This window comes from Delphinapterus leucas, chromosome 6 (genome assembly GCF_059928025.1).
Source record: "Delphinapterus leucas isolate spDelLeu-1000000601 "Yukka" chromosome 6, BTC_Dleu_Yukka2, whole genome shotgun sequence".
Lineage (NCBI taxonomy): Eukaryota > Metazoa > Chordata > Mammalia > Artiodactyla > Monodontidae > Delphinapterus > Delphinapterus leucas.
In genome coordinates, this window is record NC_143134.1 from 93099451 (window position 1) to 93121346 (window position 21896).

General features: G+C 46.1%; 1 protein-coding gene across 1 annotated transcript in view; it reads left to right on the forward strand.

Moving 5' to 3' along the window:
- The first annotated feature begins 18085 nt into the window (after positions 1–18085).
- NR4A3 (nuclear receptor subfamily 4 group A member 3) overlaps positions 18086–21896 on the forward strand; it is a 37633-nt gene continuing 33822 nt past the window's right edge. The window contains exons 1-2 of the mRNA XM_022600254.3: positions 18086–18280; positions 20539–21503. Of these exons, the coding sequence (XP_022455962.1) occupies positions 20541–21503 (963 nt within the window). The 5' untranslated portion in view covers positions 18086–18280; positions 20539–20540. The remainder of the gene's footprint in view (positions 18281–20538; positions 21504–21896) is intronic.

Here is a 21896-nt window from a genome sequence, read left to right on the forward strand (position 1 = left end):
CAACCATTATTTTGTATAAATACAGATGAATACTACTCTATGGCATTATCCATAACTTTAAATATAGGCTTTACCCGCCTACAAATGGGTTTATAAAGGTACCTACTATTATCACTTCAGATCAATAAGAAATTTACTAACAATGGTTTCCTAACTCTCTGGTCTCTAAATGACCTACATAAAAGTAAACTGCGAACCTCTTCCAGCAACCGTTAGCCTCTACATTTTTCAGACAATCGGATCCCACGTGAGACTGCCAAAATACTACTTATTCTGTGAAATGTGCTAATCCTCCTGATCATGAAAACTGGAACTAACTATCTTCATTAAGAATTTTAACTCTGGATCCTCAGAATACTTCTTAAGAAACAAAAAACATCCTAAGAAGCCGTCCATTCCCCAATCACCCATCTTAGCAACCAAGTGTAGAACCTGGCTCCTCGCCACTAGAGGGGGGTGTTTCTTCTATTGGTTTCTCTTTCCCCTAATTTGGCTTACCAGAATTTCTGGTTCAACTAGAAATAAGCCTCAAGATCAACATCCTGACTTTTATTTCCCCTTCATACTGTGTGGCCCTTTCTTTTTATTTCAGGCTGTAAGCTACCACTAAAATATCAATTCAATCCCTGATTACCTGTACAATTATGTCCCATGTCCTATTTCATTGCCTTTTTACTAACAAACAAGATACACAGAGCTGATTCTAGAGACTTTGACATTAGTTCATCTGAAAAAAATCAGAAAATGCAACCAACCTCGCTTATTCTTTTTCAGGAAAAAGGCTTTTTTTCATTTTCCATGTTCACATTATTTCATTTGAATCACAACAAAACTACAGAAAAGAACTGAACAATTAGTAACAAATTCCAAAGAAGAAACTCTATGTCTTTAAGTGACTTGCCCAAGATTTCAGGTAGCAAATAGTGAAGCCATAATGAAGACTCAAGTGCCCTGACCCCTAGACATTTCTGGTGCTACCTGTTCTATGCCATGAGTAAAAGGCACTAGATGAGAAAATGGACTGAGGACTGACCTACTCTTACTTTTGCCATACCAGTCTAGAGCAAACAGCTGTGTGACTACTTAACTCACTATTATTTCTGGCAAAGATTATACACGTCTTAGACTAGCCCCCACTGGCCATAAAGTCACAAAGTGAGACAGGAGTAGATGAGAGAGATAAAGGAAAAGAGAGGCTCAGGGGAGAAGGAAGAGATGAAAATAAATCTATTAAACAATTTTGAGGCCAGGCATAAGATGCTAAGTATGCAAGAACAGGGACCAAGATGCATTGAGGAATCAGAATCAGAATCAGGAAAAGAACAAATGAATGACAGAAAGAAGCAGTCACACCACCAGATATTCAAATGATCCAAAAGGCTCCAGAAGAGGGACTTCTCTGGTGGTCCAGTGGTTAAGACTCCATGCTCCCAGTGCAGGGGGCCCAGGTTCGATCCCTGGTCAGGTAACTAGAACCCACATGCCGCAGCTAAGAGCCCGCATGCTGCAACTAAAGATCCTGCATGTAGCAACGAAGATCCCATGTGCTGCAACTAGGACCTGGTACAGCCAAATAAATAAATAAATGTTTTTTTAAAAAAAGGCTCCAGAAGAGATGATGGCGGCTGGCTGATTCCTTGCTGCTTTCTGTGAAGAACCTCTAAGGGCAGAGGCCCTTAGAGAAGACTGAGACAAGAATTGGCCAGTTAAAATCTGCACCCACTTTCTGAAGCCATAAGACAGGGGAGGGAAGAGCCCCAATAAAAGGAAATCTATCAGAATAAAATCAAAACCGTTTGACATGAATCTGCTTGGGACAAAGTGAGTATACCACTCAGAATGCTTTTGGCTGCAAGTGACAAAATCCCAGATAATGCTGGCTTACACAATAAGGAACTGCGTTATCTCACAGACCTGGAAGCTCAGAGGTAAGGCAGACCAAGTACAATACAATCAGAAGTTCAGTAAGGTCATCAAGAGCTCGGGTTTCCTCTCTCTGTTCTGCCATCTTCTAGATCGGCTTCCTCCAAAGCTAGTTTCTCTCATTACCCTAAGATGTCTTGAGCTTTTCTAGCTATCATATTCAGACATAACAGCATCAGAGGAAGAAGAGGCACCATCTCTTTCTTTTATCTCTTTTTAGGGTAAAGAAAACCTTTCCCAGAAGCACCCCGGCCCTCCACCAGGCTTCCCTTCACATCTCATTGGCCAAAATAGGTTACAGGCCATTCCTAACCCTTCATTAGCAGAGGAAATGGGATTAACCATGACTGCTTAGACTCATCATCTAGGGTGGAATTAATGCTGGGTAGTCAATCACTATGACCATACCACGGGCAAGTTATAATGTTGAGTATTATTGTGACATTGTTTTCACTCCATAACAAACGTATAATTTATTATGTTGCTTCCAAGGTCTTAACGATGAGGCATGTGCTTTGCCCAAAATTTAGATAATTACTCTTTGCTGACATTCCATATTTGCCATCATAAACTTTTTTATCAGTTATAAAACATTTTATTACAATTTTCTTGGCCAATCCACTATTTAAAAAAAAAAACTTTAATGCAATATTTTAGAGCAAGAATGGTAAATAGGTTTGTCACAGCAACTCCAATAGGTACAGCTACTTAGAATCCCATTTCAAGAAAGATCCAAAGATGAGTTTGGATCCAATAAGTAATAGTGCCATGACTGATTAGTGATGTCTACCATGTACTCAGGTTTGCACACAACACATAGCACATATCTGCCAACCCTGATTTAGAGAAAATCTATTTAAATAACTTCCCTCCAATGACAATTGATCTCTCTGCCTTATTTTTATTTTAGTCAGGAGCCAATCTAATTCCTACCCTCTCTTTATTATTCCCATCTAATTTATATATTTATACACATAATATACATCAAGCATGAACTCCAAAAATTATTCTATAGATAATCAGAGCGTTCCACAGGGACCCTTTTGTAAATATATAGAAAGGGTTGGCAGAATGGCTTAATTTACAAACTGTCTCACTTAAATAAAGCAGGGGGGGTATCTCTGGGGCCCAGGCTAGTTGTGGATCTCAGCAGGCTTCAGGGACAGAAGGAAAAAGAGAATGGCAATCTATTCCCAATTAAAGTGGACTGGCCCACAGTTGCAGGTCAAAAGGGAGAAAGGAACCAAAGCCTAAACCTGGACAAAGGTGATTAATCAATAATTGGAGAATGCTTAAATAATGGCAGATTACAAACAGTATGCAGAGTTTATGTGTATAAAATGCATTTGAAAAGACAGGAAAGGACAACAGTGGTTATTCTTGGGTAAATTAATTTATGGCTTTTTTTTCCTTTTGTCCTTCTACTCGTCTACATTTTTCTGAGTGTCCCGTACTGCACATACACTGCCTTTTTAATGAGGGGAAAAAAAACAATAATGGAAACACGTTTTTATCTCATCCCTCGATGTTTTGGTTGTTCCAATTAACCTCTTATTGCCTTGTAGTTAAGATTGAGTTTGTCCAAGTATGCTATTGTTGGGCAGCTAGGTTGTCTTAACCTTTTGGTATCACAAGCAACAAAGTACTCTTGTAGTTGAAAATTAATTTGAAATATAAAAGAAGAAAAATCAGAAAAATCTCTAGAAAATGGACCAAAAGTGTTTAAACACCCCATAATATACTAAAAGTATCACTACTCAAAAATTAATAACTTAGGATATTCACACCAAATAATTGTTTTAACCAAATTGTCCAGTTGACCAGTTTACTTTCAACTAAATTGTATTTGGACAAAATTGATTTTGGCCAAAATAACTTTAAGTCAAATTGGTATCGGACAGAGTATACTACCAGCATCAGAGGAAAGTCTAAATGCAGAGATAAGAAATAGCACCCCCCCCCAAAAAAAAGTTTCAATAATAAGCAACAGGCAAGTCTGAAAGAGAAACATCACCTGGGGCAATGTTTCAAAGTAGAAGGAAGTGTTTATCAAGGAGCTATAAAACTAACCCAAGTAGCTTAGAAAGTGCTAGTAAGGATATCAAGTAAATTCAGTTTCAGCTGCCTGTTTGGACACTCTCCCCTAGGTAGAACAATGCTGGGTTTTCTCCAGGTTCCCTAGATGAAAAACTTAATCTGTTTGGAGTTCAAATTGAGGAAGTATGTTCCCCAAATCCTTCATCCACAATCACTTTCCCAGTAAATGAGGTTCTGGAGCTGGCCACTGCATGATGGGGAATCCAAACCACTTCTTGGGCATATTATGGTTCCCCACCCCAAATTATAGAGGGTAAAAATATCCCATATTGTCAGACAAGCAGAGGTAGCAGATGATGTGAGTTTGCACAGAAAGAAGCAATCCGAACTGGATTGCCGCAGGAGTAAAAGACCCAGGTAGCGGGTTTCAGCTTCTAGAATAGCTGGCTAGCATGGCCAGAGAGAGTTAGAAGACATCTCTGACTTGAACAGTCTTCGAAGGAACCTGATTACAGTTAGGATTTCTTTTTGGCCCATTATTGCTCCATGGAAAATCCTGGAGAGCTTTCTGAGCAGCCTGTATGCATTCAAATATTAACTGGCTGTCAGGCTGCTGGTGTTGCTGAGGTAAGCAGAGAGGTAGCAGGGTAGAAGGCAAAGACATCTGTGCCATTAAAGAAGGGATTCTATAGGAAGGAAAACAGAGAAATGCATTTATATTCAGTCACAGCAAAGAAGGTGTGAAAAAACAAGGTAGATGAATCAATTTGTTTCTACTAAAAAGCAAAACAATGTAGAGAGGGACTATTCACAAATAGTGTTGGGGCAACTGAGTAGCCATTTGGAAAATAATTAAATTTGGACCTATGTCTCACACCATACACTAAGAAAAATGCATCAAAAAACTTAAGTGTAAAATAGAAGCCATAAAAGTAGTAGTAAAAAAAAAAAGTAGTAGTAGAATATGAGAGAATTCTTTTATAACCTTGTAGTGGGACAGGCTTTTCTAACTATGACACAAAACCCAGAAGTCATAAAAGAGAAGACTGACAAATTCAACTACATTTTAGGAAAAATCTACATGGCAAAACACTACAAGCAAAGACAAATGACAAACTGGGGTCGGGGGGGATGATGCAACTCATTTTATAGAGGGCAAACCTCCATATTATAAACATCAGCTACAAGTTGATTTTCAAATGACCGCCCCCCCAAAAGAAGAATATAAGAGATACTTCACAGAAAAGGAAATACAAATGGCTTTTAAACATATGAAAAAATATTCAAACTCACTGTTAAAAAGAAATAAAAATTAAAACCACACTAAGATAACAATTTTCACTCACTGGATTGGAAAAAATCCAAAAGTTCAATAACACATTTTGTTGGCAAGAACACGGGTAGTCAGGCACTCTTATACATTTCTGATGGGGGTATAAATTATACAGCCTCTATGAAGGGTAGTACCTATAAAATCACTATGAGATACACTCTTTGACCACAATTCCACTTTTAGGAATTTACCCTACAAATATATTTGTACAAGTGTGAAATAATCTATGTAACAAAAGTATTTACTGCAGCATTGTTTCTAATAGCAAGAGATTGAAAATTTCCCAAATGTCTATCAATATGGTACTGATTAAATAAATGATGCTATAGCCACACAATGATGTGGAAGAGATCTCCAAGATATACTGTTAAAATGAAATATACCTCATATATTTTTCCACTGTTATGGAAAGAACACCAAGATACACTGTTGAGTGAAAAAGGCAGAATGGAAGCATAAGCTTCCATTTGTATAAAAAAGGAAAGGAAAACAGAATTTATATTTGTATTGGCTTGGGTATGCATTTTAAAACTCTAGGAGGATAGGAACTGAGTAGATGGTGGACAGGAGTGGAAGGGAAACTTTTTTATTTCTAAACATTTTGTTGTTTGAATCATGTGAACGCATTACCTTTTCAAAAGTTAAATCTTAAGATTTAATATATTAAATGTTTAGAAAATATAATTTGAGTTCCTAGATAATATTCTACATTTATGTCCCTCAGTCTATGGGTGATAGATTGTAGACAAGTGACAAGAGGCCTTGAACTGTAAAGCAAAGTGAGGGTTACAGTAGGAAATCTGATGACTAGAAGTGAAGAACTTACCAATGAACAGGTTGTACAGACCCAGGGTAGAGACAGTAAAGAAAAGAGGGAAGGACACCATCTTGTGAAAGTATCAGAGCAAAAGTGCCACATCGAAATAAAGAGATAAGCCAGAGATTAACTCTTGAGGGGGTTTAGGATCAAAAGGTGATATAATTCCTTAGGATACTTGAATTCTTTAGTTCAAACACAGATGTCACAGAGTGCTGTGACTCAGGGGTACTGCCCTCAATATGGACAACTAGATGTGTCTGTAGTCTAGTCGCAATCGAGAGACAGGCGGTTCAGAAGCAGCAGCACAGTGATGTACAGCAGGTCTTCTCTGCTGCTCTCTCACGCTGAACCCCTGAGTGAAACTCTCTCAGAAAAGTTAATAAGGCCACAAGGCTGGTTATGATAAAGAAAATAGAATATTTTGAATAAAGCTTCTTGAAAACTGCTTTCATTCATTCATCAAATGTTTACAGAGCACCTATTCTGTGCCAAGAACTGCTCCATGGGCTCAGTAAATTCATCCTCCCAAATAAATATGTCCAAGATAATTTAAACAAAAAGGCATTTTAAAAGATTTTGAGATAAATAGAAGCTTCTCACACAAAAAAAATTTAAATATAAAAAGTCACTAAAAAGTTAACTGGCAACTAAAAAGTGCCATGAAACTATGGTAAATGGACTTCAAATTGTATACAGGTTATCCTGTTGTTTTTAAAAAGTGAAATTAATGACTTAGCATGAATTTAAAATAAGACAATCATTTTCAGAAATTAGAAATAATGAGTAAAATTTAATAATTTTACTAAACTTAAAAAGTATCAATATCAATCTTTAAAATATGGCTTTCTATTCTCATCACTACAATTGATAAAACAGGAAAACATAACCGGAAAAGAGAACTAATTCAGAACAGATATCAGGGAAGAATTTTTCCAGTAGTGAACTATAAACATGAGTAACAAATAATGAAAAACGTATTATGGCAAAAAATTAGAATCAGTTACTAATTACATGATATAAGTAAGAAAACAGATACCTAATTATGTAGAAGAGGCATTTAAAAAGTAGCCCTAAATTAATGGACAAACCATGTTTTTACTATCCAAACCTAACTCAGATAATACATAAACCTGCAATGTGTTAAGATTCGGGTATTTCCCAATGCCTATAAAGTCAGCTCTCATTTATCCACAAAAATGTATCCAACAGCAAACCAGCAAGTTTGCAAACAGAATTTATTGTATTCTTCCTGTTTGATTTGCTAACATATTTCCAACTTAATACCTACTTGGTACTTTCCTTTTTGACCTGCCTTCTCAATATTTCACTTTCTCTATCTGTTTATACTCTAAAAGGATGTAAAGACTTACAAGCCCACCATCACCAGTCCTTTTCTAGGAAAAAGCAAAAAGGACAGTTCTGCCTCAGCTGCTACATTTAAGAAGAAATGATTCATGCTTAGCATGCAGTGAGAATCAGAAAAGAACAGGAGGAGCAAACAACAGTATCCATTCCAATGAAAGTTTATTAATTTGTATGAAGTCAATTTGTGACTCATCCATATTCAAATGAATGAACAAAAACAAATTCCAAAGCTAAATATAAAATGACTTTTGGACTATCCAGGTTTCTGCTTGTTTCCACTTTATGGACAAGACAAGGCTGTGATGCTGGCAATACACTAACACTCTCAGGCCACCAAGATCCCACTCAGTGGCTACAGTTATTTATCAAGTAGGTCAAAGAAGTTTAATATAATATTACTACAAATATTACTACTATTTGTATAGTATACAAAAGAGCTACTGAACCTCCTGACTACAGCAATCAAGTAGTGACAGGAGACCAGGCCAGAGCTGACTCATGATTTACATTTAACCAGCCTTAAAAAGCATTCAACTTTAGAACCTGAAACATCCTTAAAGATCATAGAGTCAGCCCAACATTATCCTTTTACAGATGATATTTAGGCCCCCCGCAAAAGATTAATTAACTTACCCAAGGTTGGGCAGCTTCATGGCAGCAAAACCAGCCCCAGGCCTCTGAGAAGCAATCTAGTGCTTTCTGTAAAATACAGCATCCCACTCCTGGAGAATATGCTGAAGGAACTGATCTTGTACATGTGAGGCAATTTTTTTTTTTCCAGAGTTGGGTGATAGGAAAGGGCTATGTAGTTATATGTGGAGAGATATTTACTTGCTCCATCAACCCTAGCTAAAATGCAGATCTTATTTCATAGGCATAAATAATATCCTGAATTTATCACACATGCGTAATAACTTTTCTCTCCCAAATCACTGTGGCCTTCCAGAGTTTACCAACGACTGGGGAAAACATGACTAAGCAATAAACTATCTTTTTAACCAGATTGCAAGCCTGTCCTGTTATTTATTAATGGATAGAAAAATATTATTTAATGAGATTAAAAAATAATATTAGCACTTATACTATTTTTTTAAATAAATTTATTTATTTATTTATTTTTGGCTGTGTTGGGTCTTTGTTGCTGCACGAAGGCTTTCTCTAGCTGCGGCAAGCGGGGGCTACTCTTCGTTGCAGTGCACGTGCTTCTCATTGTAGTGGCTTCTCTTGTTGTGGAGCACAGGATCTAGGCGCACAGGCTTCAGTAGTTGTGGCATGAGGGCTCAGTAGTTGTGGCTCGCAGGCTCTAGAGCACAGGCTCAGTAGTTGTGGCGCACGGGCTTAGTTGCTCTGCGGCATGTGGGATCTTCCCGGACCAGGGCTTGAACCCGTGTCCCCTGCATTGGCAGGCGGATTCTTAACCACTGCGCCACCAGGGAAGTCCAGCACTTATACTATTAAGTACTCTTTCCCTCTCTGGTTTTTACTCTTTTCTAAAATTTTCTGTAACATAGAAAGTCTTTCCTGATCTATTATCTACTTTTTCCTTGTTAAACATTAATATTCTAATTCACATGAGCCTTTTTCTAAAACTTCTAAGAAATCATAATTCCAAAATCTCTTTGCCTAGCTTACTTCTGCATATACGTAGTGTTATATAAATCTATTTAAACGTATCTTAGAAAAGATAAGAAACTCAAGAATTTATGTGTTTAACTGGTTATACATAGGTGCCGTGGTTCTCAATTTTTTAAACCTTAAGAAATTTTCCCAAAAGAAGTTGATATTAACATTTCCTAGCTTACAGCATCCCATTCTTCATTGAGAGGAAGCAGCATAAGTGAAAGTACACATAGAGGGGGAAAGACTGTAGAAAAGTCAAACCAAAAGTCTGTCAGGGGAAAAAAAAAATCATAGCAAATCTTCCTACACGGCTATAATAGGTACAGGCCAAGCTGCAATTTCCTTGTATCACCATGTGGCTGGCTGGGCTTGTGGTGGGCACTATACTCAATCAGGAGTGTTAAAAGTTGAGGTAAAGAAAACAAACCACTCATGTCAAAAATATCCTAATCCATATAACTGGTTAACTTATATTATGCCTGTTCTCTCTTCATATTCAAATTTAGATGGGAAATATTTTATGGATATTTACTATCTCTGTTAAACTTAGGTGCCACAGAAATTTCAAAGATATGTGAGACATGCTTTTGAAGCTTATAGTTCAACAGGGCAATAAGCTGTGGACACAAGAGCACAAAAAGAAGGCAGTAAAATAAGAACTTTATGAAAGACTAAAGCACAATCTGAGTTCATTTCTTGAACTAGTTTTAGAGGAAGGGTAAGATTTCAATCAGCAGAGAAGAAGGGAATGCCATAAAAAGGAAAACTATGAACAAATGTGGAAGGGTAAAAGGATGTCTGAAGAAATGTGAGGATAACAGTTTGACTAGGATAGGAAAATTCTGTGGAAATAAAGAGGCCAGGATGTGGAGGCTTTGGGGTTTTATTTTGGAGACATATCCAGCTGCTGAAGATTTTTGAGCCCAGGAGTGATATAACAAAAGCCGTATTTTAGGAAGAATAATCTGGCAATGATAGAATTGATAAGGAAGGGATAGTATGCAGGTAGGTCAGACAGAAAACTACTACCATTGTCCCATGTTCCTAAGCCCAGTAATTTAAGTGTATAAGTCAATGTCAGCCCAAGCTACCAAATTTTATATACATATCTTAAATGTAGTATAGAACTTCTATAGTGATTCAGGAAAACATGGACTTACACACAAGTCTTTTAATTTTCTTTCCTATCTTCACCTTAGGTAACAACTTCTGGCTTGGAATTTTCATTTCACCTTTCCTCACCCAATTTTTGTATCAGCAAGACTCATCATCATTCTTTACATATTAGCAAAATCAACAAGATTTACATGTCAGTGATTAATCAGAAGAGTCTTTAAAGCAATTCTAAATCCCATTTTGTTAAAGTAACTGCTTTATATCACACACAATAAATTTCCCCCAAATTTATATTTTATTTTCCAAGAGAAAGAGCACTTTCTTTCTTGCAGACAGACTACACCTACAAAACCAAAACAAAATGAAAGATAATTATCAAGTGAATCTGTAATAGTTACTTCATAGAAAGAATTTTTAACAGATTGGCTGCCATAAGTATCATGAAAGCAGAAACTAACTGCTTTCTTTGCTTTGGGTGTAAACTAGGCCACACATGAATGTCCCTCTTCTAGAAAAAGGACCAAACCAGGTTAAGTTTTCCACATTTCACAGATTAAGATAGTCTTATTCTATTTGATTTCCCAAAAGAAGAGATTTAATTATAAAGTATTGTTTCATTTGTCATCAAAAAGGTATTTTATATTACTGAAATGGTCATATTACATAAGCCTTACAGAAAATTATGCCTGACTTTTAGTAAATCAGACTTTTGAAACAGTATAGAACAATAGATATTAATTTGAAAATGAGAACGATTCACTTGGTTTGAGGTCACCTAAAGAACTGCATATGACTACAGCCCTAGGTTTACGCAGAGGATGGTGTCCCAGTTTGTAAGAGAGCCTTGTCTCTGCTTCCATGACTTTCCATTTGAGTGCAAAAATGTTGCCACTTATCAGTGACCACTGGAACCTCTCCAACAGTCAGTCCAGCTTCCTACCCAGAGGAGTACTAAGCCAGCTGATTGGCTCAGTGCAATCAGACAACAGCCCTCAGCCTCACAGTAGTCAAGGAACAAAGATTGGTGACCCGATACTCAAGAAGAAAAGGACGTAAAAGGCACAGGAGGGGAAAAAAGAGGCGAGGGAAGCATATAACCAACATAAACGTCCAGAAAGTCACATTCACTCCAAGAGTCAAAGGGAGAAATGCTTTACCTGGAGATACTCAGACAGGGATGGAATTTTTTTTTTAAATGTAACATAAATAAGGAAAACCGGTTTGAAACGGTCACTGAGGAAACCCAATTCATATAAACAAACTTAGCTAGAAGCTTTATAAGTACCTTCAGTGGGCAAGGATCTTTTACATACTAACATTTAAAAATGCAGTTTACTCAACAAATTCACTGAAAGATGTTCTGTTTCCTAAAGAATAACTGTTCTTTTCAGTGATTCCAGTTCTGCACGCGATTTCAAATTGAAGGGGGAATGGGTGGGGTGCAGAACATAAGAAATTTTTACAGCATGGAAATAAAAGTATTTTTAAACCTTCTTGGGGGTGAAAAGTTAGGCAAGAAGTAATACGTGGAAACTGTCAAGTGCTTCTCTACACATCCACCCACCAGATACCATCGCAGCCGGCTAGGGGAGTCTCCCTCTTCTTGCCTGACAGCCTCACTTTCTTTGAGGTCTGGAGCTGGTGATCACACTGGCCCGTCATGGTATTTTCATTTAACAAAGCAGTTACTCAACAGGGGAAAAAGCCACAAAGGAGCAGAGCAACTGCTGCTGCACCCGTGATGCAAGTGCAAGATGAGCCCCGGGCCGCCACCGCCGCCTCGGCTCCTCCGTGACGTCCGGGAGGGGTATCCCCGGCTCTCAGGAAGCGGTGGCCGCGGGCGGCTCCGCCCCCACGCGACTCGGGGCTGGCCGGGCCGCGGGGTGGCTGGACGGCCGGGCCTGCCGACTGGCGGGGATCGCCGTCCCACACCCGCGCACGCCCCGTGGGCCGCGTGTCCCGGGCCCTCCCCCGCGCCACCCCTGAGGGCAGGCGCCGCGCCCTGACTCGCCGTCCGCTCAAGTCACAGCCCGCGCGTCCCACTCTATCCCACAGCTCACACCCACTCACCCCAACCCCCTGCGCCGAGCCCGGCCCAGCGTCGCCGGTCACCAGACTGGGTCGAGCCGAGTCCAAGATGGCGACTCCACCCCCACCCCCTCCGCACTCCCCGCGGGGTCTGGGCGCCCCCTCACGCGGCGAGCTGGCGCCCTAGGCCCGGCTAAAAATAGCCAGGCCCGACTATATTTGGTGCGGCCGGATCCCGGCGCGGCCGCGCGCACCCGGCCCCGCCCCGCGCGCACCCCGCCCCGCCCCGCCCCGCCCGGCCCGGCCCGGCCGAGAGCTGCTCTGAATGGAGAAGGGGCGGGGGTGACCGAGGGGAACCTACTCCGCTATCTGCCGCGCGCTGCGGCGGCGGGGCCCGGCCAACCGCCGAATTTAGTAACATTGCCTGCGTCAATCACGCGCCTCGCGTGCGTCAGTGCCGCGCGGCTCCAGGTCCTGCTACCCCCACCCGCCCGCCTTTGAATGGATGCAATGTAGCAGCGCCCTCCTTCTTTGTGAGACTGGATTGGAACCCGTCGCAGTTCAGAGGCTCTGTTCCTGTCCGCTAGGTCAACTTTCGTAGTACCCTTCCAGGTCTTCTCCACACCACCCTGTCTGAAGCGGAAGTGGAGGCGAAGAAATATACCCATAGCATATGTATAATTCTAGTTTTGTTTCCAAGTTTCTTGTGGTAGCTCGAACCTTCGATTCTGAATTGTGTGCTCCGCCCCCCCCCACACGCAAAGATTGTGACAAGTCAAAGACATAAATGTCACGTCTGATTCAAGCGGACCACATGGGGACCATGTCTGTCTGCATTGTTTCACTCAAATACTTTCTCCTCCTCAAAAAAATCATTTTTAAAAGAGGTTGTTTTCACCCAGCTGCAATCTTTGGAACTAGGAGACTTTAATTCTGATAAAATTTTGTTTTTGTTTTCAGCAAGAAATTCACACTTAAATTCATCACTTCCAGGAAGAAATTGCTCTCCCTAACAGAATCGCCCAGGCTTTCAGCTCACCATTTCATAACAACTGTGTCCCAGGAGACCAGAGCAAATCCCGTAGCGAGGGACTGACTAATAAATCCTGTTGACTGATTTCGAAATGTTTAATTGGGGAGGTGGGAGGGTAGGCCCGTCTACAACCATCAAAAAGTGAAAGTGCGAGCTGAGAGTTACATTTCTGATGGGAGGGGGTGATTTGCAAGTCAGACCCGCTCAGCTGTTCAACACGTGTGTTTGTTTTACACACAATAAGTAGTTTCTGCTGCAGCGCGCGCGGATGACGGATGTGCACTTAGTTGGGTTATAAAGTCCAGTTAGGAAACCCACATTTAAGTGTAAAGAAATAAAACCTTATCTTCCCAGAGCCATCGGTATCCCTGTGCGAAACACGCACCCAGCAAATGATGGGAGGAGGAGAGAGATTAGCCTAGGCGCAGGGAGCCAGAGAGACGTAAACAGCTTTAGAACTGTTGCTTGGGGAAAGAGCAGCACCTCGGGGAGTCTTCGGACTGGTGCCTGACTCCTGCACCCGCTGCCAGGTCACTCGGAGAAGCTGGCTGGCTGAGCCTTCCCTTTCGGAAGAGCTGTCCTCTCTCTTACCCCCTCGCCCTGGCTCCCTGCCTCGGGGCAGCCTCGGAGGCGCGCCAGTAGCACTCCTCCAACTCTACTCCACCCGAGTCTGACAGCTGGGCGGTCCCGCCTGACCCGCGGGCGGGCCGCTGCATCCTCTTACAGAATAGCGCCCGGGCAAGCAGCGCGGTTGCAAACGGGTTGGCAGCGCGGGTCCGAAAGGCCCCCGGGCCGGGACTGGCCGCGCGGCATAGTTTCCATTGCGCTACCCTGCAAATGGCCGGGGAACGCGCGCGCGCGCGCACACATGCACACACACCCCCTCCCTCGCACACGCGGAACCGGCTGGGCCAGGGGAGGGAGGAGGAGGGTGACGTAGCGTCCCATGGCGTCACATTGACGTCTCGCATTCCAGGCACTCTATGGAGAGGCCGCTAGGGCTCCTGTGGCATAAATGACGTGCCGAGAGAGAGAGCGAACGCGCAGCCGGGAGAGCGGAGTCTCCTGCCTCCCGCCCCCCACCCCTCCAGCTCCTGCTCCTCCTCCGCTCCCCACACACAGACAAGCTCACACCCGCTCCCTCACTCGCACACACATAGACACACGCGCGCACACACGCTCCTCACACACACTCCACTCTCTCCCGCGCGCTCACACCCCTCTCACCCTGTGCCCTCGCGGGTGCAGCGCTGCGCGGCAGGCGGACGCCCCTCCCGGTCTCACTTTGCAACGCTGACAGCGCCGGCGGTGGCTGTGGAGGTGGGAACAGAAGCGGCATCCTACCCCCTGGTCGCGGCCCGAGCCAGGACGCCCGCGGAACCCCTCGGCGGCGCTCTCCCATGAATCGGGATCTCAGCATCCCCTGCCAGCAGCTCACTGCCTCTGGGAGCCGCTGGACTTCTACACCGCAGCCCTTCCGGGACGGCAACTGTGACTCCCACCCCCCTCGCCGCCCCCAGTGCAGATTTCGGGGCAGCTTTCTAGAAACTCGCTCTAAAGACGGAACCGCCACAGCACTCAAGTACGTATGAGATTCGCTCGTTAATAGGGGGACTTGCTAAAAAGTTGGCGCGCTGGGAAGCTTAGCTTCTGAAATTGACAACTTTGAGTGTGGGGTTTTCCCCCCTCGCCTCCTCGCTCAGGCTTTGCTCGCGGAGTCGCCGGTGTGTTCTGATCTGAAACTTTTCCCCCGTAGCGGGCCTGCGGGGATCTCTGGAGCTTGTGGGATTCCTCTCCCTACCCAAAGAGGCGAAAAGCCTCTAACAAAGAGGAGGACCGGGATTTGTGCAGTAGCAGCTCCAGCGATGTAATTCAGGGTATTTCGGCTCTAGTTGTCATGGTAATGATGCTCTAGGCGGCGGCAGCGGCAGGGAGTTGCAGCTCCGGTGATGAACGGCAGTAATTTTCCTGCCTTTTAACTAGGGTTGAAAATAGGGGCTCCGGTGGGTCCAAGTTAATATGCCTAATGGTGACTCCGAGATGGTTGACTGGGAGGAAGCTTGGGAGGGAAGGGGCCTGGTCAGCAGCGGCCGGAGTTTGCAGCGGCGCTCCGAGGATCTCAGGAAAGAGGGCGTAATTGTAGGAATGTGGCTTATTGTATTGAAATGAGCCTGGGGCTCCACCAGGCACGTCTGCCTGGCGTCGCCGACTTGCCCGTTTACACTTTTCTCTTCGGAGGTAATCGGGTGTAATTGCCGACCCCAGTGCCCCGACACGCGTGGGAACGGTGTCCGTCTCCTCCGGGCCTTGAGTCGGTATGGGAGAGGCGTGTTTTACTCTTAACTGACAGAACTCGCGCTTTTGGAGAAGTTGCTTGTAGTGTTTTACTCTTCATAGAAATGAAAGTTCTCGGTGGTGAGAGGAGAGCGGTCAAGCGGGCGCAGCCTGCGGAGGCTGACTTCCAAAGGCACCTCTCGAACCTGTTGGAAGCTTGGGTCAGTCGTGAGGGAGAAAGCATTTGTCCCTTCATTCCAAAGAACGTTCTTGGAGATTGTCATTTATTTATTATGCCCACGGATTCTCCAGAGGGAAGAGCTGCAAGGAGTTGGGTAATCAGAAATCTCGGGCTATTATCCCAGAGCCCTAGGGTGCCAGGAGAGAGGTACAGGGCGCCCTTCAGTCATTTCATCGCGAATCCAATCCTGAATCTTCTTTTCCCACGACGGAGAAATATTTTGTAGAACTGAGCTAGGGAAAGGAACAGCTGCCTAACGCGGCTGCTGAGCACAATGAATGAAGTTTGAGTTTCTTCGAGTTCTCTTATCCGAGCAAGACGCTCGTAATGTGAATGTCAAAGACCTCTTAGGCCACAGCAGCCTCCACACCCGCTCTCTGCCCCCGCACCCCCACCCCCCCACCCCCACCCCCGCCCCCGCTTCCCTGGGACCGTGCGCTCGCAGAAATTCTCCCCCGCGGTTTGTCTCCTCTCCCTCTGTCTTTCTGAGAATCTCTGCCTTTGCCTTTCTGTCGGTCTCTTCTCCACTCCTCCTGCCCCCGCCCAACCTCCGCCCCCGCTCCCCAGGGTTGGAAACTCCGTGGAGGAGCCCCGGTCACAATGGTGCGTTTCACGGTTTCCTTCACACACTTCACCACGGGGAGGGGAACACGGGGGTGTTCCTTTCGTCTGCCCACGAGAAAGAAAGGGGCTTTGACAGAGGTAGTTATTTATTCCTAATTTACAACCCCGAGGCTCCGTGCTCCCGGCCGCGGCGGCCGCGAGCGGGAGCGGAGCAACGTGTTTCCAGGCTCTGAGGCTTTGCCTAGGTAACCGGTCGTTTCGGGGCGGGGGGGTAGGGGGAGCGGAGAGAGCCGAGGGGCGCTCGGCTCGGCGGCTGTAGGAAGTGCAGTGTGGCTCTTCCCCGTGAACGCTGGGCGCTTGAGGGGAGCCCCTTCCTTGGGGAGAAGCTACCCTCGCCCACCCCAGTCAGAGGCCTATCCTTGGAGAAAGACTCCGCTTGAAAGGCCGCGGAGACGGGCGGGAATACGGGCACCTGGAGGAGGTGGTGGGAGGTTGCCAGAGACTCCCACTGAAGATGCGGGAGGGACGGGAAGCGCAAGCTACAGCCGTGGGAAGATCCGCCCTTGACTGCGCTAGGGCGAGCGCAGGCTTTCTGTAGTATCAGCTGGGGCTGGGGTTGGGGATGGCAAGGGAATCCCCCATTTCCTGGCCGTCGAGGGCTCCCCGGATCTGGGGGCTCCGATACCCTCTTTCCTTTCAGGCAAGCCCGGGGCGCAGGGGCGGCGGGAGACGAAACTTACCCGACACCCGCGGCCCGCGCACCCCCGAGGTTTTTGGAATTTTGGTAGTTTGGGTTTTTTTATTTTTCGAGTCCCTGTTCCCATCCGTTAAGCTGCGAGTGGGTGCGGGCAAAGGGGGCGCTATAGGCCGGAGTTTGGGGCCGTGGGATCCTTACCCGAGGCCCGCCGAAATGAGCTTCTAGCTACAAAGTTTCGCTAAGGCTTTGCGCAGAGACGCTCACCCCAGAGCCGCTCTCGGCGCCCTCCGGAATGTGCCCCCCTCCGGGTCGCCGGATGGCCCCGAGCCTCGAAGTCGCCCACCCTCTGGGATACCGCCCGCTGGGCGCAGGGGGCCTCCCTCCCCTCTCACCACCAGCCGCAAACGCCAACCGCCTTGTGCCTCGTTTCCAGCGTCGGCCTATTTCCACTGTGTCCTTTTGTTTGCTTGACCCCTGGCCCCCGAAACTCGCGGCTAATAGAGGCGAAGCTCCATTAGCATTTAGAATGAAAAGCGCAGACTTTCTTAATTCCTCGGGGCATTCATGCATTCGTTCCGTACCCTGTGCCTTTCCTATGCAACGTGTAAAATTTGTATTTGAGAGGTGGGGGCGGGTGAAGTTGGAAAATATTTTCCGCTCGTGCACACTCACAGACTCCGATTCGGGCGGAACTCCTTCCTCAAGTGTTCTCCATTCTTCGGTTTTCATGACATCGTTAGCTTGGAACCAATTGTGGGGGCAGATAGATTAATTTCTGGGCGACGACTGGCTGCGCGTTTTTTTAGCCTCGGTTCGGGAACCACAAAACCGCGGTGAGCGCGAACAGCCTTTCCTCGGCTCCCCCAAGGCGCTGTGATGCTTGCTGCCCGGGGACTCCGGTCACCTTAAGCACTGCTTTCTTACCCTTCTAATTCTTTTGTAATTAATGCATTTCTAGAGATCTATTCAACCCTCACCGCCGTACGCCCAGTCCAGGCCGCGGTGACCCAGCGTGGTCTCACTGTGACCTTTGTCTTCTCTCCTGGTGCCCGCAGAGCCCACTGCGGAAGAGCGCAGCCCGGCAAGCCCCAGCCCTGAGACTGGACCCTCAGCGGAGCCGGGCAGCACCTCCGCCGCTTCGCCCCGCCGGACGTCCCCGCCTCCTCCACTCTCAGCCTCCGCTGGAGAGACCCCCAGCCCCACCATTCAGCGCGCAAGATATCCTCCAGGTAGGTCTGAAGGCACGACCCCTTATTCCTCCCGGGCTGGGATATGTGGGTGGGGGAGCCACATACCCAGCAAGCAGGCTGGTCGACTTGCCCAGCGCCAGGACAGCGAGTGACTGACTGCTGGCCGCGAATTTCACGGCACAGGTGGCTTCCTTGCACGAATCTCCTCTGGATACCACACCCTGTTGCTACCTAGTGGAGCAGCCAGATTAAATTAATCGTATTGCTCAAAGATATTTTTCCTGAGAAAAATGCAAATACATCAACAGATTTGGATCTTTTATACATTTTAATGTCTTCATATTTGCTCTATTTTTAATGCTAATGCATTTAAGTTATGGGATCATTTCGAACAATGCAAAGCATTTTTGTTTGTATAAAACGCAAATCATTTGGGTGCAGACATTTGGATTATTGAAGCTCAAAGGGAAAGAGAGAAAGCATTTGAGCTGAAAACCAAGGAGTAAATTTGATTTGGGCAAAAGAAAGGATTGCAGGTTTGGCTTGTAATACCTCTTTATGCATTTGGTAAAGGGATACCAGGTGCCTGGCCAAAGAGATGCAGATAAATAGAACTCAGTCCCAGCAAGCTCATCTTCTATCTGGAAACCTCAGAAAGACACAAAGAAGAGCAATAGGTAGGGATTGGCAAAGAAGAATGATAGAAAAGACTCATGGAGAAATCCAAGGGAGGAGAACAAATGAAACATCAGGCAGTGTTCTTTCTTTTAAATGACTAGCCTTTTATTTCACCCCAACAACTGGACAGCAGGATAAGTGCTCTTTTAACTTCAAACTAATGAGTGTTTGTAGGGTGCTCGGAAAATAAAGGCTTGAACTGGCCTCTCCTCATCACTGCTTCTTCCACCAGGCCCTCAACACCTTTCTACAAGTCAAGATTTCATCCCATACATGTATGACTCAATCAGATTTGGAAATGTGGGTAAGAGAAAGATGTCAAAGGAGATGTTAAGTATTCACTTTTCTATTAGTCACACCTTTTACACCATAGACTCCAAAGACACGTTAAGCACGTGGTTTTCCTTTGGCTCAGAAAAACCAACCACCAGAAACTGCCCAGTTTACTATTTATATTTAGCCATAAAGAAAGGGAAATAATTAGATAAATTATCCGCTAGATCCAATATTTCTTAGGGCTTTCTCATCCAGTTCAACCTCTCTGAACAATAGTAAGCACTCCAGATATCATTGCTTTGGGGGCTGAGATAAACTAAACCTATTAAGAAACTGCTTTCTTTTCTAGGGGTGCTAATTCTTCTGTCATAAGAAAATATGTAGATAACTAACCTATTATGACAACTGTAAACTACTGTTATAAAGCAGCCACTGATATATTTTATTTCTTAGAATGGGGGGAATACACACACACACACACACACACACACACACACACACACACACACATAGCATATATGGCAGAGAGCAGGTTTGGTGGGTGTTCTGTTGCAGCTGCTGATCTTTTTCTTTGCAGATGGCGCAAACTCCCCCGAGTCCATTTCCTGGACCTACGTTCCTACCTCACCACCTAGCTGGCTGAAATCATCAACAGGGGTCCAGTTTGAGCAGGCTGCTAGCCTTTCTTGGAGGAGTAGGGAGAGGGTGGGAGAAAGCAGCCACAATGTGTGTGGGTAGCCTCAGTTGGCACTGATAAAATGTTAGAATGTCACTGGGCCAGTAAGTCCCATGTAGGACACCTTCTTTTTTTTTTCTTTTACTAACTCATAGGTTTACAAATCAAAGCGTGTGAGTTGGGGGACGAGTAGTCTCTTTCACCCAAAAGAAACCAACACGGCATTCACTGGATTTCTTCTTGTCCTCCTAATTTGTGGCCGAGGTCACTTCATTTAATCTCTAGGGCTCAAAACCACTTTTAAAAACACGACTGGGCTTATGAGGGAAGACATCAAAATTCACAGATATAGTGGAGGACAGGGCAAGGGAGGGAAGGTGGGCACAGAAGTCCTCAGGAGGCTGGGTTTTGGCAACCTGTGGCCCCTTTGGCAGTTTGTCAGGGATTCAACTTTCTTCCCAGGGGAAGAAGGAAGGAAGGAAGGGAGGAAGGAAGGAAAGAAGGAAGGAAGGACGGACTGTAAGTCTATGATACTAGAAGGTGAAAAGAATGTCACTTCCTCTCTATTTCCCATATTGGAGAGCGACAAGTCCATTGCTACCTATTAGCTATTAGCTAGGAAGAGTGCCGACTTGCTTCTGAGAGACCTTATTCCTCTCCCTTGCAGATATGCCCTGTGTGCAAGCCCAGTATAGCCCTTCACCGCCAGGTTCCAGTTATGCAGCACAGACATATGGCTCGGAATACACCACGGAGATCATGAATCCTGATTACTCCAAGCTGACCATGGACCTCGGCAGCACCGAGATCACGGCCACGGCTACCACGTCCCTGCCCAGCTTCAGTACCTTCATGGAGGGCTACTCGAGCAACTACGAACTCAAGCCCTCCTGCCTGTACCAGATGCAGCCGTCGGGGCCCCGGCCTTTGATCAAGATGGAGGAGGGCCGCGCGCACGGCTACCACCATCACCACCATGACCACCACCACCACCACCACCACCAGCAGCAGCCATCCATTCCGCCCCCCTCCGGCCCGGAGGACGAGGTGCTGCCCAGCACCTCTATGTACTTTAAGCAGTCCCCGCCGTCCACCCCCACCACGCCGGGCTTCCCTCAGCAGGCGGGGGCGATGTGGGAGGACACGCTGTCCTCGGCACAGGGCTGCATCGCACCCGGCCCATTGCTCGACCAGCCGTTGAAGGCGGTGCCCACGGTGGCAGGCGCGCGCTTCCCGCTCTTCCCCTTCAAGCCCTCGCCGCCGCACCCGCCCGCGCCCAGCCCCGCAGGCGGCCACCACCTCGGCTACGACCCGACGGCCGCTGCCGCGCTGAGCCTGCCGCTGGGAGCCGCCGCCGCCGCCGCCGCCGCCGCTGGCAGCCAGGCAGCTGCGCTCGAGGGCCACCCGTATGGGCTGCCGCTGGCCAAGAGGGCGGCCGCGCTGGCCTTCCCGCCGCTCGGCCTCACGGCCTCCCCCACCGCATCCAACCTGCTGGGCGAGAGCCCCAGCCTGCCGTCGCCGCCCAACAGGAGCTCGGCGTCGGGCGAGGGCACGTGCGCTGTGTGCGGGGACAACGCCGCCTGCCAGCACTACGGTGTGCGCACCTGCGAGGGCTGCAAGGGCTTCTTCAAGGTGAGCACTCGCCCCTCCTGCTCCCTCTCCCCTCAGCAGCCAGCCTCCCCAGACACCCGCTCGAGTGAGCGTCTAAGCGGGCCTTTCCCGGTTTGAGAGGTGTACTGGTTATACTGTGCATTTCAGTAGCCTTTCCTAGCACCCTCACACCCACTTTCTCAGGGCTTTTTAACTTGACGTCCATTACAGGAGGCCCAGACGGGCTTGAGGGGGCTGTGAACTTCCTGACTTGGCGTTACCTCCCGCTTATTTTTCTGGAGAGAGCTTTCAGCAGATTCGCAAAGGGATCTGTGACCTCAAAAATGCAAACACCTCACTGTGTTCCTTTTCTGTCCATCCAGGATGTCTGAGGGAATAGGGTCTGTGTGCCAGGCCCTGGGTATTTGTATCTCA